The sequence below is a fragment of the Schistocerca piceifrons genome, chromosome 11 (assembly GCF_021461385.2).
Source record: "Schistocerca piceifrons isolate TAMUIC-IGC-003096 chromosome 11, iqSchPice1.1, whole genome shotgun sequence".
NCBI classification, from domain to species: Eukaryota; Metazoa; Arthropoda; class Insecta; order Orthoptera; family Acrididae; genus Schistocerca; species Schistocerca piceifrons.
Window position 1 is genome coordinate 32,650,143 of NC_060148.1, and position 15,552 is coordinate 32,665,694.

General features: G+C 37.5%; 1 protein-coding gene across 1 annotated transcript in view; it reads right to left on the minus strand.

Annotated features, from left to right (window-relative positions):
• Nucleotides 1-1,664: 1,664 nt before the first annotated feature.
• Nucleotides 1,665-15,552, minus strand: part of LOC124719628 (voltage-gated potassium channel subunit beta-2) — a 1,342,624-nt gene continuing 1,328,736 nt past the window's right edge. The window contains exons 13-14 of the mRNA XM_047244844.1: nt 12,928-13,167; nt 1,665-11,314 (exon numbers count right to left, since the gene is read on the minus strand). Of these exons, the coding sequence (XP_047100800.1) occupies nt 13,066-13,167 (102 nt within the window). The 3' untranslated portion in view covers nt 1,665-11,314; nt 12,928-13,065. The remainder of the gene's footprint in view (nt 11,315-12,927; nt 13,168-15,552) is intronic.

The following is a 15,552-nucleotide window of genomic DNA, read 5'->3' on the forward strand; positions in this document are numbered from 1 at the left end:
AACAATAAAGAAACTCCAAAGGAAGCACAGACATATAGGAAGATGCTGAATGGAACATGTTTGGATGTCAAGAGGGCAATACGAGAAGCCTTCCACGTGTACTATAGCAGAGTGTTTTCGAAGGATTGCTAAGAAAACACAAAGAAATTCTGTTCATATACAAAGGCTTTTAATGGTGCCAAAGACGACACAGGGAGTGAAATCGAGGATAGTAAAGCGAAAGTAAAAAGGGCGAACTCCATTGCAAAATCTTCCTTTACAGCGCAAAATCCAGGACTATTGCCCAATATAATCCTCACACCACTGAAAAATGTAATGGTACAGAGGAACAGCATGTTCTATCGGTTGTAGAGTCATCAACAGATGTAGAAGTGCCCCAGTTAAGTGTTACAGAATCCTTGGTCTTCATGTTGAATGTTAATGATCTTGCTGGCAATGTTAATGGTAACCTCAGATTTTTCTAGATGATGCATTTATCTACAAGGAAGAACTGTCTGAAAACGTCAGGGCAAATATTTAATTGTATCTTGATAAGATTTTCAAGTGGTGCAAAAATTGGCAATTTGCCTTCAATGTTCAAAAAATGTAAAACTGTGCACTTCACAAAACGGAAAAATGCAGTATTAACGCGTCACAGTTGGAATCGGTCACCTTGTACAAGTACAGGCTGTAAAAATGTGTGTGGATATGGAACTCAACGATCATTTAGACTCAGTTGTGGGTGAAGCAGATGGCAGACTTCGTTATTGGGGAAATGGTAGTCAGAGTGCAAAGGAGATTGCTTACAAATCACTTGTGTGACACTTTCTAGAATATTGCTCTAGTGTGTGGGACTTGTAGCGAATAAGACTGATGGGGGATATTTAATGTACACAGAGAAAAGCAGCACAAATGGTCACAGGTTCTCTGGACTCATGGGAGAGTGTCACAGAGCTGCCGAAGAAATTTAACTGAAGGACACTCAAATCTGCCACGCAATTCACATCACTTGTAGACTATGGAAGCAGTGACTATTCCATCTTTCCCTATAATAAAAAAAGACATGAAAATTCCAACACTCACTACAAACTAGTGCAATACTCTTGTGATTATCTCTACAAAGTTTTAAGCCACATTTACTTCATATATTGAATGTAAATTGTTAAAACTTCTATGAAGTATGTACAAGCTGCAAAGTAATTCTATAGCTGGTGTAATTTCAAATTTCTGCATTGTATATTTTATGCACCTATGTGGATAGTGTGAAATATTGTCAAATTATTGTACAGACTCTTTCTAAGAAGATATTTTTATAGATGTCTTTATATTTTCATTATGTTGTCAGTGATATGGTTCAATAAATGCAAACTAAATTATGACAGTGAGCTGAACAGTGGATGAAGCCTAACCAGGTCAGCTTGTTGTAGTGTACCGTTTTGTTCAAATACATGGTGTGTGTAACAGGGCAACAACACTGCTCTCAGGGGACACTAAACAGAAAACTAAAAGAAAAGTGTCACAAGCAGGTACTTACTGATATTTACCGCTATGACAGAAAACATGTAACTGGATAGTTTTCTGTCTGGCATACAATTTTTACTTGCCACATAAAATTCTGTGAATATGCTGGTATATGTGGATATCTTTTTTGCCAGTGATCAAAAGAAAATGTAACTATGAGACACTGATTGGCACACTTCTTTATTAAGGTGTTGAAGTTGTTAGTAATGCAAATTTATTCACTTGAAATATAAAACGAAACGTAAATAAATTTTTAAACATTTCAGAAAGACACACCCATTTTTCAGATATTCAGTTATCATTCCTACGTACAGTTTGCAATGCAAGTACATAGAGAAAAGAAAGAAAATTAGATAAATTACTTATAAAGTGGATAATCTATCCAAGTAATGGTTTAGAAGAGTGTGTGATAGTATATGACATTTACACAGGAGAAAATTATAAAACTCTTGAGATGTAGGAATAAATAAACTGTAACAGAGTGCAAAGAATTTTTATCTTATGTCATTATCACAAATTAGCCAGTCTGCATGTAAATTACACACAGTAGATTTTTACAACCACCAAAGCAACAGTTATCAAATTTCATAAACATAGAATACAGGAAAAATTTAGGTGATGAGATTGAAATAACAATTCTATAAATCTGAAATACTTTTACATTTGAAAAAATAACTGCAATTGTACAATGAATCTTGTAAACTTGCTGCTGAAATATAAATTTATTTTATTTTTTCCTCCTTGACTATAAATCAATGTATTTCATTTTTCCTCCTTGACTACACAAAATAATCGGTTTGGGTTGTAGTATGACTTAAAAGCTGAAATCTGAATATAGGAAAACCTACGAATAGTAAAACGCTTAAAGGTATCTGCACTGCCTATCCATACACACCACATCTTCTGGAATTTCATCTTATTGCTCACAAACATATTTTGGTTGCCAAATGTTACAAAATTTCAGGAGGAAGATAGAAAGTTTTCAATGCGCTTAAATTATTTATTTTACAAATGATTTGTCAATGAATAGAAAGTGTTCATACATGTGACAGTTCAATGCAAATTAGTTACTAATTATCTCATTTCCAGGAATTGCAGGTAATTTGTAGTATATAGCACATGAACTTTTTTACATGCAATACCTAAAATAAAAGTTTTACTGGCTTTGCATCAAAACCTTTAGGATGTTGAGTACTTTTATTTCATCACCTCTTGTATAAAAACTAAAAGGAAGTAATTTTTAAAAGCATGGTTGCTAGCTGCTGTACACTTTGGTAAGTAGTTCACCTATAAAATACCAGTACAATGAAAAACAATTTAAAAAATTATGTTATAAAATTGTACTTAATTGTTTGATGTTTAAGACACTGGCACAAGCCACGTGATTACAGGGAGAGACTTCCTGTTACAGACTATTTCCCAATACAGACGCAAAGTTATATCTTTACTCGTAAGTACTGCCTACAGCATTAGAGAAATAGTCAATCTTAATCATATGGTGTAATATTGAGACACACTTCTAAATAAGTGTGGCAGTACAGTTTGACATCTATCCATTCTCAAGCAAAGAGAACGCCATAGGTGTTCTATTTTGTTCTAAGAATAAAGCACAGTTTCTAACATACTTTTAAAAACTTTTTTGGTGTAATATATTGAAAACGTGAGTCTGTGTTCAAAGAAAATCAAAATATCTAGGTTGGAGTAAATCTCAGTTTTTTTAAACGTTGATTAGATATTAGTTCCAAACAAACGTATTGTAAGTTAAGCTTGATATTGCAAAATGGAAGCAACTGCAAAAAATCTGCGAGTAAATTATGAAAATAATATGTGCTGTCTGTCTTCTATAAAATAATGAATACTGTAGTGAACTGTGGTAGAAACAACCTGCAACAGTAATTCTCTTTAATTGTTCTTCTTTATGTGAAAACAGATTGTATGCAGGAAACTTGCATAGAGAGTTACTTATAAAGTATATTCCTAATTATCTTATTTGTATTGGCAACAAAATTGTGATCTCCCTAGACAACATTTTTTTTTGCATTAGGAACTGTTTGCATTATCTTCAAACAACAGACTCACATTTCATGTGTAACTTGGAAAAGACAATTTTCACTATTTTCATTATGTATGCAAAGATGTTGCCCTTTCATGCACTATGCAATCATTTAAATCTATAAACAAAGCACTGATTCATGGGGAAAATGTACAAGACACTGCAAAGACCCCATTATTGTTATTAAATTGAAAAAAATTACTCTCAGTCAACCAGCAAGGTAACTCAGTCAATGTGCACACTCACCATCCCATACACACACTACACTATAGTAGTTTTAATACCTGGAAAACCCACCAAAACATGTGAGCAATGATTTATTTCTAGCGGTACTAATTCTTGCGGAATATCTTAACAATAATAATATCAACAAGGAAAAAGATTATACAATATTTTAACAATAACATACAATAGACTCTAGAAAAAATCAAACAATGTGCATTATCACAGTGAAAAATGATTTGTTACATTTGTAACAAAGAACAAACTATGCCACAAAAACATTACTGCGACAAATAAAGTCGCAGACCATATGTATCAAATTGATTAAAATAGGATGTGTAAAAAGTAAAGTGCATTAAATGTCTTCCCCTTAACCACTATTAAAACCCCGTCACACAACCGTTTGAGTTAAACTTTCGAAGCATGAAAAAGGACGAAATGCTTTTCTGAGTACCAACATGATATTATTAAAGGAAGAAGTTCTAAGGCTTGCAAATATTGGCTATAGTTGTTATCATGAAATATTTTCGTGTTGTATCGGTTTTTCTCCTCTCATATTATCTTCACTTCACAAAAACTGTAGCATTTACATTTTAGTTCATCTTATTGTACTTGTTTTAGGCAACAATTTCTAAAAGAGCTTTATTAAGAAAAAACGATATGCTCTTTTTTATGCAGTCACTAATATCATAAAGACAGTCCCATTCAACATCTCTGGAACACAGTTAATACATTTCCAAAACGTTTGATAATATCATAAATATCACAATTATGTTGGAAATTGAAAGCACAACACCTGGAAGTCTGTTATTGATAAATTTCTTCACGTCATCAGAATGTTTGTCAAAAGATCCTTTCTTTAAAATATTTTAACAACCACATGGTAAAAACATTCCATAAACTAGATACAAACATGAACTACACAGCATTATAAGGTAGACAGATGGCAATAGGTTATATTAGTATGACAGTAAATGTTTAATTTTTTGTTTGTGGAAAAGTAACGTGCAAAGGTAATGTCACATCTCATTTCCAAATTGAATACTGTTAAGAAAAAACAGCAACACTAATCCTTTGTGTCATTGTTACCTGGGTTTTCAAGCAGGCACTGAATTGTTGTTGCAAGCGAGTTGCCATTTATACAAAATAAGTTAGCAGTTTCTGCATTGTAATTATATTTAACAATTTTGGCAGTACTAGAATTAGCAGCTTAATTTGAAGTTTATATAAACTGCATAGTTGCCTTGAATGGTATCAACTGCAAAGTAGCTTTTTGTATCAAAGAGGCAGAATCATTTGCAATTAAAAATTAAATTGATGGTAGTCTGAAGTTATAAGTTTCTTGCTGGAAATGACATGAAATACACTTCTAGATATCTGTCTCCAGCATATATATTTATTGTTACTTTCTAATAGAATACTAGCTGAGTTATGCCTTTTTTCCATAACTTCAACTTGCATTTCGCAAATATGTCTTTCATAGTGCAAAAACATCTCTGATTCCAATGACAGATGAGGTGCCATAATTTCGTAGCTATATCAATTATTCTACACAGTGCCCTTTTAATTTAGCCTCAATCTTCTCACTCCTACATCAACAAACAACTACACAAGCTACAGAATATTTTTTAAATTAATGTCACATTTCCAGAATGGGTGGGATCTTCTGACAGCAATGAATGTTGTTTGTTATTGTTAAAAACAGTGAATTGTGAGTGTAGTTTTAATTCTGTTTGAAATATTTTTGTTGCCCTTGACATAAAGTCCACAGGCCACACATACCATTGTGATTTATCAAAGGCAGAAATATGCCAATTGTATTCTCAGCACTAGAAAAGTTTGGAAGAAAAAAGTACTTGATTAAAATATTTTACATTAGTCAAAGCAAAAGTTTAAACAAATGCATAGAAAGATCTGCAGGCAGTATTTTTCTGCAGCAGGATTGTTCTTTTGAAGCAGTGCTATTGGATAATATAGTATCGAAATGATTTTCTAGTTACTATTTAAGTCTGTTTAATCACTGAAAGTACTGAAATAATATAGATATGATTAAGAAAAATATTAGAAAGAGGGCTATCAATATATAAGCTTGAGCAAGTTTTAGCTTTCAAAAGAATTAATTAAAAGTTCACTCTTTGATTACAATATATGGACTGTATACTGATTTTCAGTACTACACACATACAAATAGTGAATATAAGTGGTATTAGAGGAAAAGCACAAGCCCATATGGAAAATATGGAGTGCAAAAAATGATGTGTATTGAAATAATGATGTATGATGCTTTAGCACATACACTCAACTGAGCAAAAGTGGCTGTTGAAAACAAAATTTGGTGTTGATTGAAATTATATTATTCTTCAGAGACATAAAAGATAAAATCTTCAAATAATGCAGTTTTAGGGATTATAGCCATGTGTTTTGTGTATTAAGAACTCAGTGCAAATTCATGTACACAAGAAGAAAATTATGTTATAATTTTGTTATTTTTCCATCTTCAGTTCAATTACTGAGTGACTATTTAAAATTGTGTAAGGTCAAGTGGCTTTACACTACAATCATTTTGGGCTCTTCTGTTTTTCAGTAAATGTTTGACATCTCAACTGAACGTTTTTTAAGAGGGAGAGGCACGCATGCATATTGAGAAAAGGCAAGAAATTATCAGGAAAAATAACAAGAATTTTAACAGCATCTATGGACATCTGACTAAATAATTTTTGTCTGGTGTTTCTTAATACAGTAACACAGATTGATGGTATTTATTTCTCATTACCAGTGAAAGATCTCTTATGTATATCTGCAACTTGCTGGAACTGTTTTTTTTCCTCTTTTGTTTCCATTATTTGAATCTTTCTCATACAACAATAACTTGTGAGAGGCTTTTCATTTTATTTATACATTTACTCCACAGAGTGTGATACTGCATGTGAATTTACATTCTTCATAGTCCTGTCAGCTATTTCTTGTAAGAAAATTCCAATATAACACCAACTTGCTTCACAGAATCCAACAGCCACCAATGGATATATTCAATGAGTAAATGCAACGAGCTTTATGCAGTGCTTTTGACAACAATGCCAAAGCCTTAACACACTGTTGAGACAGTTTTAATGCAATGAAATAAAATGTATGCTGTTGAGATATAATGGGCTTAGATGAGTATAATGTTTGTGGGGCATGAGAATACGGAGAAAAGCAGGTGACCGATATGTACCAACCCGATTATTCTTGGTTGTAACAACAAGTAACTCAATAAAACTGTCCTGATATCAGTCCTCTATGAAATTGTTAAAACAAGGAACTCTGTGGACAAGTCATTATCTTTTCATGTTGCTGGATTGATTCTCATGATACACGCATTTTGAGAGTCAGGTGTTTTCAGTTTAAGAAGGAAGTGTCTTTAGAGAAAAATGGCTCAGATTGTGACTTCAATTCAACTATAGTGCTGGTTAATCTCATGGATTGAGGATCACACTTCTTACAGTGCAACATCGAGAATTCAAACACCAGTAAAGATAAATACAAGGCTACTTTTCTTTCTTCTGACCAATATATGTTCCAGTATGTTCCATAGAATTTGTACACAACTGGGAAATTACAATACTTCTAATTTTTAAAAAAATTTAAAAAATCGTAACTGATGATGCAGAGTTAACAGAAACAAGTAGTATTTTTTGGACCAGTCTGCTTGGACTTTTTTTGGCCAGAGCTTGAACAACCTTCCCCTTGGATGCCAGTACATCTTCTATGAAAAATTGGATGATTTCTTACAAGATATGCTGATATAACGAGCAGTTGTGAGTCACTTTATACCAAGGAAATAAAGTGTGAAAAGACTATTCTGTAGGCATATCTGCAAGTGCAGTAGTATTTCCTAATATGTTTCATAATTTTAATACCTGACAGCTTTTTTACATGAATTTATCAATGATTTATTTTATGACTGACTTTAGAAATGTTAGTAACACAAAACTTTAAGGGTGATGTATATAACAGAAAGAAATTGGTCTCCACATATATGGCATTTAATGGACTTTAAGTTTTTATAGTTCAAGTTATAGTACTTGTAAAGAATATTGACAACAGAAGAAAAACAGTATCTTGAAATGTTTTAATTTATTGAAGTTGTTATTTATTGTAAATGATGACTGAGACCAAACAGAACTTTCTTCATAGCAGTTAGCTTATATGTATGTGTATGTGAAGTAAGACTGTTGTATGGTTCATGCTTCCAAATTAAAATGTGTTTGCTACCTACACAGTCCTCTGACTAGACTTTCATACTTCTGGACATGATAAATTGATGCTTTTCCATACGTCTTATTGAGTTCTGGATGTGAGGTATTCACCTGTAGATCAAAATTAGTAATTATCAACTTTCCCTCTTGGTGTATGTCTTTTGATACTTGTCCAGTATTTTGCCATTCTCTTCACTATACTTGCAGATTGTCCCATAAGATATAAATATTGAAAGGGAAAAGACAATGTAAATGGTAAGAGAAGAATTTGAGATAACGTTATTGTTGTTACCAGGGAAGAAACTGTAAGGTGTTCAATATTCCTTATGATATTGTATCTGACTCCTGAAAGATGGCAGATATTTGTAATGAATCAGACAATAAATACAGTTATATATTACTCGTTTCCAGTAACCCAAACAAAAATATTCATGTTGCTGTCAAATCAAAGTTCAGAACAACTAATTCATCTGTGCAATCAGAATACATTATGCAATCCAAGGTAATTTAATACTTCATTAAGTGACATCTAACGTAGGTACTGGGAAGTTTCATGGATTTTGTGATGCTATTTTATCTATTCAAGATGTAGAAATGTGTTTTATTATCTATGGAGATTACAGAATGAAGGAAAGTCAGACAGCTGGTTTCTGCAGTTGGCTATCTGTGTAAACAATTTAGCTCAGTATTAAATTGTACACATGAGAGACCTGTAGTGACTTCCAATGGCAATCTGTGCCTGCAAGACATCAGATCAGAAGTGTTTCCACCAGAAACTGGCTCACCAGTTCTAAGAAAAACGAGAGGGAATATCCCTGGGCACTATGCTACTACAGTCTTGAACAGAAAGACAATTGTTTATACATTGACCTGTAATTGAAGGCTTGTCTCCATGGGAGAGATGTAAAGATGTAAACACACACACACAAACACACATGCATATACATACATGCTGTCAGAAGGTTTCCCACTCTAGACAGGTTAATTTTACTTTACATTTCACTCTTGAAAATCTAGACTAATGTAGAAATACTGATAAACTATAAAAGTTGCATGTGCGATCTTTACACTGATCTTGATTCTGTCATCATGTGTTGTTAGGTAGCTCAGCAGTATTTCCTGTCACAGCATCTGCTTTGAAAGTCTAATACAATGGAAGCAGACTCCTAAACCAGAAGTGCAGCTCACAGAACTTCCTGTTGTTGATAACATTGTCAAGAAGGTAAGGATCATTGCTTGTGTCAGAAATCTCTAGGGCATCTCGGCAAATGTCTTTGGTAGTAAAGCATGTCCTTCACAAGTCCTTACATGGAGACATTATAGAGTGTGTGTCAAATTTAAAAGTTTTTGTGACTTCCATTTGGCAAGGAGATGCATCTGCTCACACTTGATTATGTATGTAGAGTTATATATAGTATGAATGCAGAGCTATAGTGTACAGTACTTTTGAAAATACAAGATCTGTACTATAATGATACTGCCAGTTGAATGAAGTATGTCCATGATTCAGGGTAATTGATGTAAGATTACACATCATAGATAGTTTTCTTGGATGTTTCGTTTCTCCTGCAAATGTGGCCCTGTACATGTAAGTGTGGTACTTCATGCAAAGTTGTATGGTTACACGATTTTCAGAAATCTATAAAAGAACATAAATTCCACGTTTGCACTGCAGAATAGAGTATATGTTCAAGATGATACTGCCAGTAGAGTTAGGAAAGCCCACGGGACAGAGGAATGGATACAGGATGTCACACACATTAAAGCAATTGATACAGAAATTTATCCACACACACCTAGGCACAGATTTTCATATATGTTTATAGGATTACAGGAATTCCAGATATCCATAAAAAACTGCAAATTTACGGATCTGCGCTGTCAACAAAGCTCATGAATTTTCAAAATGATAATGCAAGTTGAATCAAGAAATAAAGCAACTGATGAAGTGTACCACAGATTGAATAATGCTGCTGGATTTTTACTTCAATGTGAAAATGTATCCCTGCACATCAGATTATGGAGTTTGAGATCCTGTTGTAAGATTACAGGAGTCTCAGGTATCTTAAAAAAGTAGGAGTTACTAGGTTTGCAGGAAATTTCCCAAATGATCCTGTCAATTGAGTGAAGACTCTTATGGCATGGAGAACTTAATTTAGAACGTCAGAAAGCTGATAATTCTGTTGAGAGTTGCCTTTGTTATGCAAGTACATCTGCGTTTATCTATGTGCGGTGATACATGTAGTGTTGCAGAGTTAAAGAACTTCGAGATATTCATAAAATGGTAGAAATTAGTGGGTTTTCGCTGGAAATTTCCGATAAGCATACTGCGAGATGATTCTCAAAAGCCCGCAGCACAGAAAAATTGATGTACTACGTGACAGATAAGATAACACAGTGTTTGTGTCACACAATGTGTAGTTTCCTTGTCGGGTTTCTGAAAATCACTAACGATTTTCACATATCTTCCATACAAATCAGGCAAATTTGTAGGCATATATACAGTGCTGAGGTAAGTGACTGCACTTGTCCTCCGAGGAACTAATGATTGGAATATTCTGTGAGATGTCACCTCCAGCGGTTGAATGTGACGCAGCACTTCTGGGTCGCTGGCACAAAAGGTTAATGTTTATAGGCTTTCCACAATGGTATCACAGTTGTCCGTTAAAGAATGTTGGCTAGATATGGAGACACACTCACAAGCACCAAACAGTGCTACACCAGAGGAGGATAGGTCATGACCATGAATCTGGTCTCCAATGATTAATCAAGGCACTCCAGATCCCGTACGGTTCTGTGGGAACACAACCACAGCTGGTCGCTGATGTGATGGAGGCTGGGACCAAGAGTCTGGCCCCCAATGATCAATCAAGGCACACTCGAGGTCTCACAGTACCCACAGCTGAGTAGCCGAGGTGGTGGCGGTCAGCCTCGCGGCTCAATTGTTCTCTTCCCACCAGCTCTCGTTGAGGCAGGCACCGTAGCTCTCTGCAGCAGCTGCGACGGCCGCGTCAGTGGACAGCGACGAAAAGAGCAGTGGGAGTGTCTCGTCCTCGTCGTCGTCAGCAGCGCCACTGGTGCAGCCACCCCCGACACGGCCACTGCCACCCCCCACTCCACCTCCGCAGCAGCCGGCAGGTGCCGACGAGGTGGACCCGTGGTGGTGGTAGGGCTGATGCTGGTACTGGTAGGCCCCGTAGGTGGCGCTGGGGTCTGAAGCCCCCAGCACGGAGGAGTAGCCGGGGGCGGAGGCGGAGGCGGGGCCGGCGAGCACCGGAAGCAGGTCGCCCACCCCGCCATCCTGTGGGCATACGAGGTCAAGCGCATTATTTCATTTCATTTTAGTCTTAATCCATAATAGACACACTACTGACCATTAAAACTGCCCCTCCAGAAAAGGTAACAAATGACAAATTATGCATGGGCACTACAATTGTAAGATTAAATTTGTGGGTGGTTTTGGGCACACAGGATGCGAAATTCAGGACACAGAGCTGTCATATCTGCCAGTAACAGTGGCTCTAACCCAGTTCCACACCAAGTTGAACTAAACTCGGATGACATAAGGACGTGTCATTCAATGTTGCTTCAACTCTTTGTCATGGTTCATCAACTGTAGTGGCTGATGAGTGCTAGCGTGTCAGTGTCTCGGCAACCCATGACCAGATGTTCTCATTGTGTGAAAGATTCTGGAGAACGTCCTCACCAGGGCAACATTCAAACATTCTCTGTAACGATGCAAGTCAGGGCAACACAGGCGACATAAGGTCTTGCGTTGTATTGTTGAAAGGTAATATCACGGAGACCTCAAAGATGGGACAGCTGATGGCTCCTGTTCAAACTATCAGTGAAGAAAAAGAGAGATGATTATGTTGTGTACCCAGTAGCACCCCATCCAACCATGCTTGGTGTTGATCCCAGATGATGATGACAAATGCAGTATAGCAATGTTCGATTCCATCACAGTCTCCGCACATGGATATCTCCATTGTGATCCTGTATCCAGAAGTGAGACTTACCTGAAAAGATTTCATGGTGCAACCCCTCTGTCCACCATTGTCATTAGGCACCCCACTAGATTAACATCTACATACGTGCTCTCAAACCCACCATATGGTTTATGGTGTAGTGTACCATGTATGGCTGCTAGTGATTTCCCTTCCCATTCCATCCGCAAAAGAAGTGAGAGAAAAGTGACTACTGCATCAAGGGAAGCTACAACGTGGTCACTGTCCTTACAGTCTGTGTTTTTTTTTCAAATTTCATTGCATTATTTGCGAGGATGCTTGTCTTGCTATAGAACAAATTTATTTCATGATTAAACACACATAATGTGATCATACAATCCTGCGTGGCTGAGCTAAAAGTATCAGTCCTCTTGGGCGCTAGTCAAGTGGCGTCAGTGACATGATGAATGATATAGATACTTACCATGACATTCGCAAGATCAGCATTATCAAAGAACGATAAAATCTAGTTTCAATAGGCCAATATACTGCTTGTCTCGAATATGCTGGTAACAGTTTATGCATCTTACATAAGGAACAACATGATCTTCATACAAACAAACAACATTCAAACAGGATATCTGAATGACAAATTCACTGCCTAATAGTTCCTTGTACACGGTATGTGGATGGCCGACCTACTCTGAGCAGTTGTGCTGAAATGGTAACGGCTGATATCAAAATATGTAGCACACTTGATGCCAATTGGATGACTGTTGCAGGCCTTGATGGACCTGTAATTTTAAGGGCAAACAGTTTATTAGGTGAGTGGAGGGAGGGGTCACTAAAATAAAAAACTGTAGTTGGTAACATGGAGGCTACATCAGATCAGCAGGCTGATGAACCACCATGAAGATCGAGTGGAGTATACAATGAGGAGAGCAATGTCCTAGGGAATACGTGTTACCTGAGTCAGCCGAGGTCACTGGATGGTGCAGAAGGGCAGTTTCTGGGCCTGACTGCTGAGTTGCTGATGGTCGGCGTCCTCGTCCTTGGGCGAGCCATCAGCGCCCCCTCCGGGTCCCCCGGGGGGGCACATTGATTGTCATCTAAGCGCCAGGGTGGACACCATGGGTGGCCTCGCTGGCTTGTTGTCCAGGATGCGCTCCAGCTCTGCCATTGTGCTGCTTGTCAGCTTTGGCACCAGCTGTGGCACAGTAAACATAGTATCACAGTCATGTCATCCCTAGGTGCGACATAACACACACTAAAATTAACCACTCTCCAATTGGTGATTACAACTTATTTTGTGTATGAATTAGCTGGCTCAATGTGCTTCTTTGAAAGGACTAGATACCGTCTTTGAATTGGGCTACCAATAGAGTTTCTATAATTTCTGATGCACTGAGCTCTTTGTTAAGACAGTACAGAGTGCACGTTATTTGGTCGATTGATGGACCGACCAGTTGATATACTGATGAACTGACTAACTGATGGATTGACCAACTGAGAGACTAATGGCTTGAGTAAATGGCTGATGGACTGAGCAAAAAGTCAAGTGATTGACTGATTATACAGTGGGTGGATGGCTGGACCAACAGATGGATGAATGGGTGAATCGACAGACGAACAAATCAATGGGTGATTCGATGACTTGTTGGAGATATTGATAGACTTTGTGTATGAAATTAATGAATGAAGGGTGATTGAGTGATGATAGACTAATTGATAGATTGCATTGCCTGATTATACAGTGGGTGGATAGGTGAATGTGTAGGTGGACCATTAATAAACGGTCACAACGCCCATATAGTACTAGCGACAGAAAGTTGGCTGAAACCAGACGTACACAGTAATGAAATCCTAAACTCAGATTGGAATGTATACCGCAGAGACAGGCTGGACAGTGAAGGGGGAGGCGTGTTTATAGCGATAAGAAGTGCAATAGTATCGAAGGAAATTGACGGAGATCCGAAATGTGAAATAATTTGGGTGAAGGTCACGGTTAAAGCAGGCTCAGACATGGTAATTGGATGTCTCTATAGGCCCCCAGGCTCAGCAGCTGTTGTGGCTGAGCACCTGAAGGATAATTTGGAAAATATTTCGAGTAGATTTCCCCACCATGTTATAGTTCTGGGTGGAGATTTTAATTTGCCGGATATAGACTGGGAGACTCAAACGTTCATAACGGGTGGCAGGGACAAAGAATCCAGTGAAATTTTTTTACGTGCTTTATCTGGAAACTACCTTGAGCAGTTAAACAGAGAACCGACTCGTGGCAATAACATATTAGACCTTCTGGTGACAAACAGACCCGAACTATTTGAAGTAGTTAACGAAGAAGAGCGAATCAGCGATCATAAAGCGGTTACTGCATCGATGACTTCAGCCGTAAATAGAAATACTGAAAAAGGTAGGAAGATTTTTCTGTTTAGCGAAAGTGACAAAAAGCAGATTACAGAGTACCTGACGGCTCAACACAAAACTTTTGTCTCAAGTACAGATAGTGTTGAGGATCAGTGGACAAAGTTCAAAACCATCGTACAATATACGTTAGATGAGTATGTGCCAAGCAAGATCGTAAGAGATGGAAAAGAGCCACCGTGGTACAACAACCGAGTTAGAAAACTGCTGCGGAAGCAAAGGGAACTTCACAGAAAACATAAACATAGCCAAAGCCTTGCAGACAAACAAAAATTACGCGAAGCAAAATGTAGTGTGAGGAGGGCTATGCGAGAGGCGTTCAATGAATTCGAAAGTAAAGTTCTATGTACTGACTTGGCAGAAAATCCTAAGAAATTCTGGTCTTATTTCAAAGCGGTAGGTGGATCGAAACAAAATGTCCAGACACTCTGTGACCAAAATGGTACTGAAACAGAGGATGACAGACTAAAGGCCGAAATACTATATGTCTTTTTCCAAAGCTGTTTAACAGAGGAAGACTGCACTGTAATTCCTTCTCTAGATTGTCGCACAGGTGACAAAATGGTAGATATCGAAATAGACGACAGAGGGATAGAGAAACAATTAAAATCCCTCAAAAGAGGAAAGGCCGCTGGACCTGATGGGATACCAGTTCGATTTTACACAGAGTACGTGAAGGAACTTGATCCCCTTCTTGCAGCGGTGTACCGTAGGTCTCTAGAAGAGCATAGCGTTCCAAAGGATTGGAAAAGGGCACAGGTCATCCCCGTCTTCAAGAAGGGACGTCGAACAGATGTGCAGAACTATAGACCTATATCTCGAACGTCGATCAGTTGTAGAATTTTGGTTCAAAAAATGGTTCAAATGGCTCTGAGCACTATGGGACTCAACTGCTGTGGTCATCAGTCCCCTAGGACTTCGAACTAGTTAAACCTAACTAACCTAAGGACATCACACACATCCATGCCCGAGGCAGGATTCGAACCTGCGACCATAGCAGTCGCACGGTTCCGGACTGCGCGCCTAGAACCGCGAGACCACCGCGGCCGGCGTAGAATTTTGGAACACGTATTATGTTCGAGTATAATGACTTTCCTGGAGACTAGAAATCTACTCTGTAGGAATCAGCATGGATTTCGAAAAAGACGGTCGGGTGAAACCCAGCTCG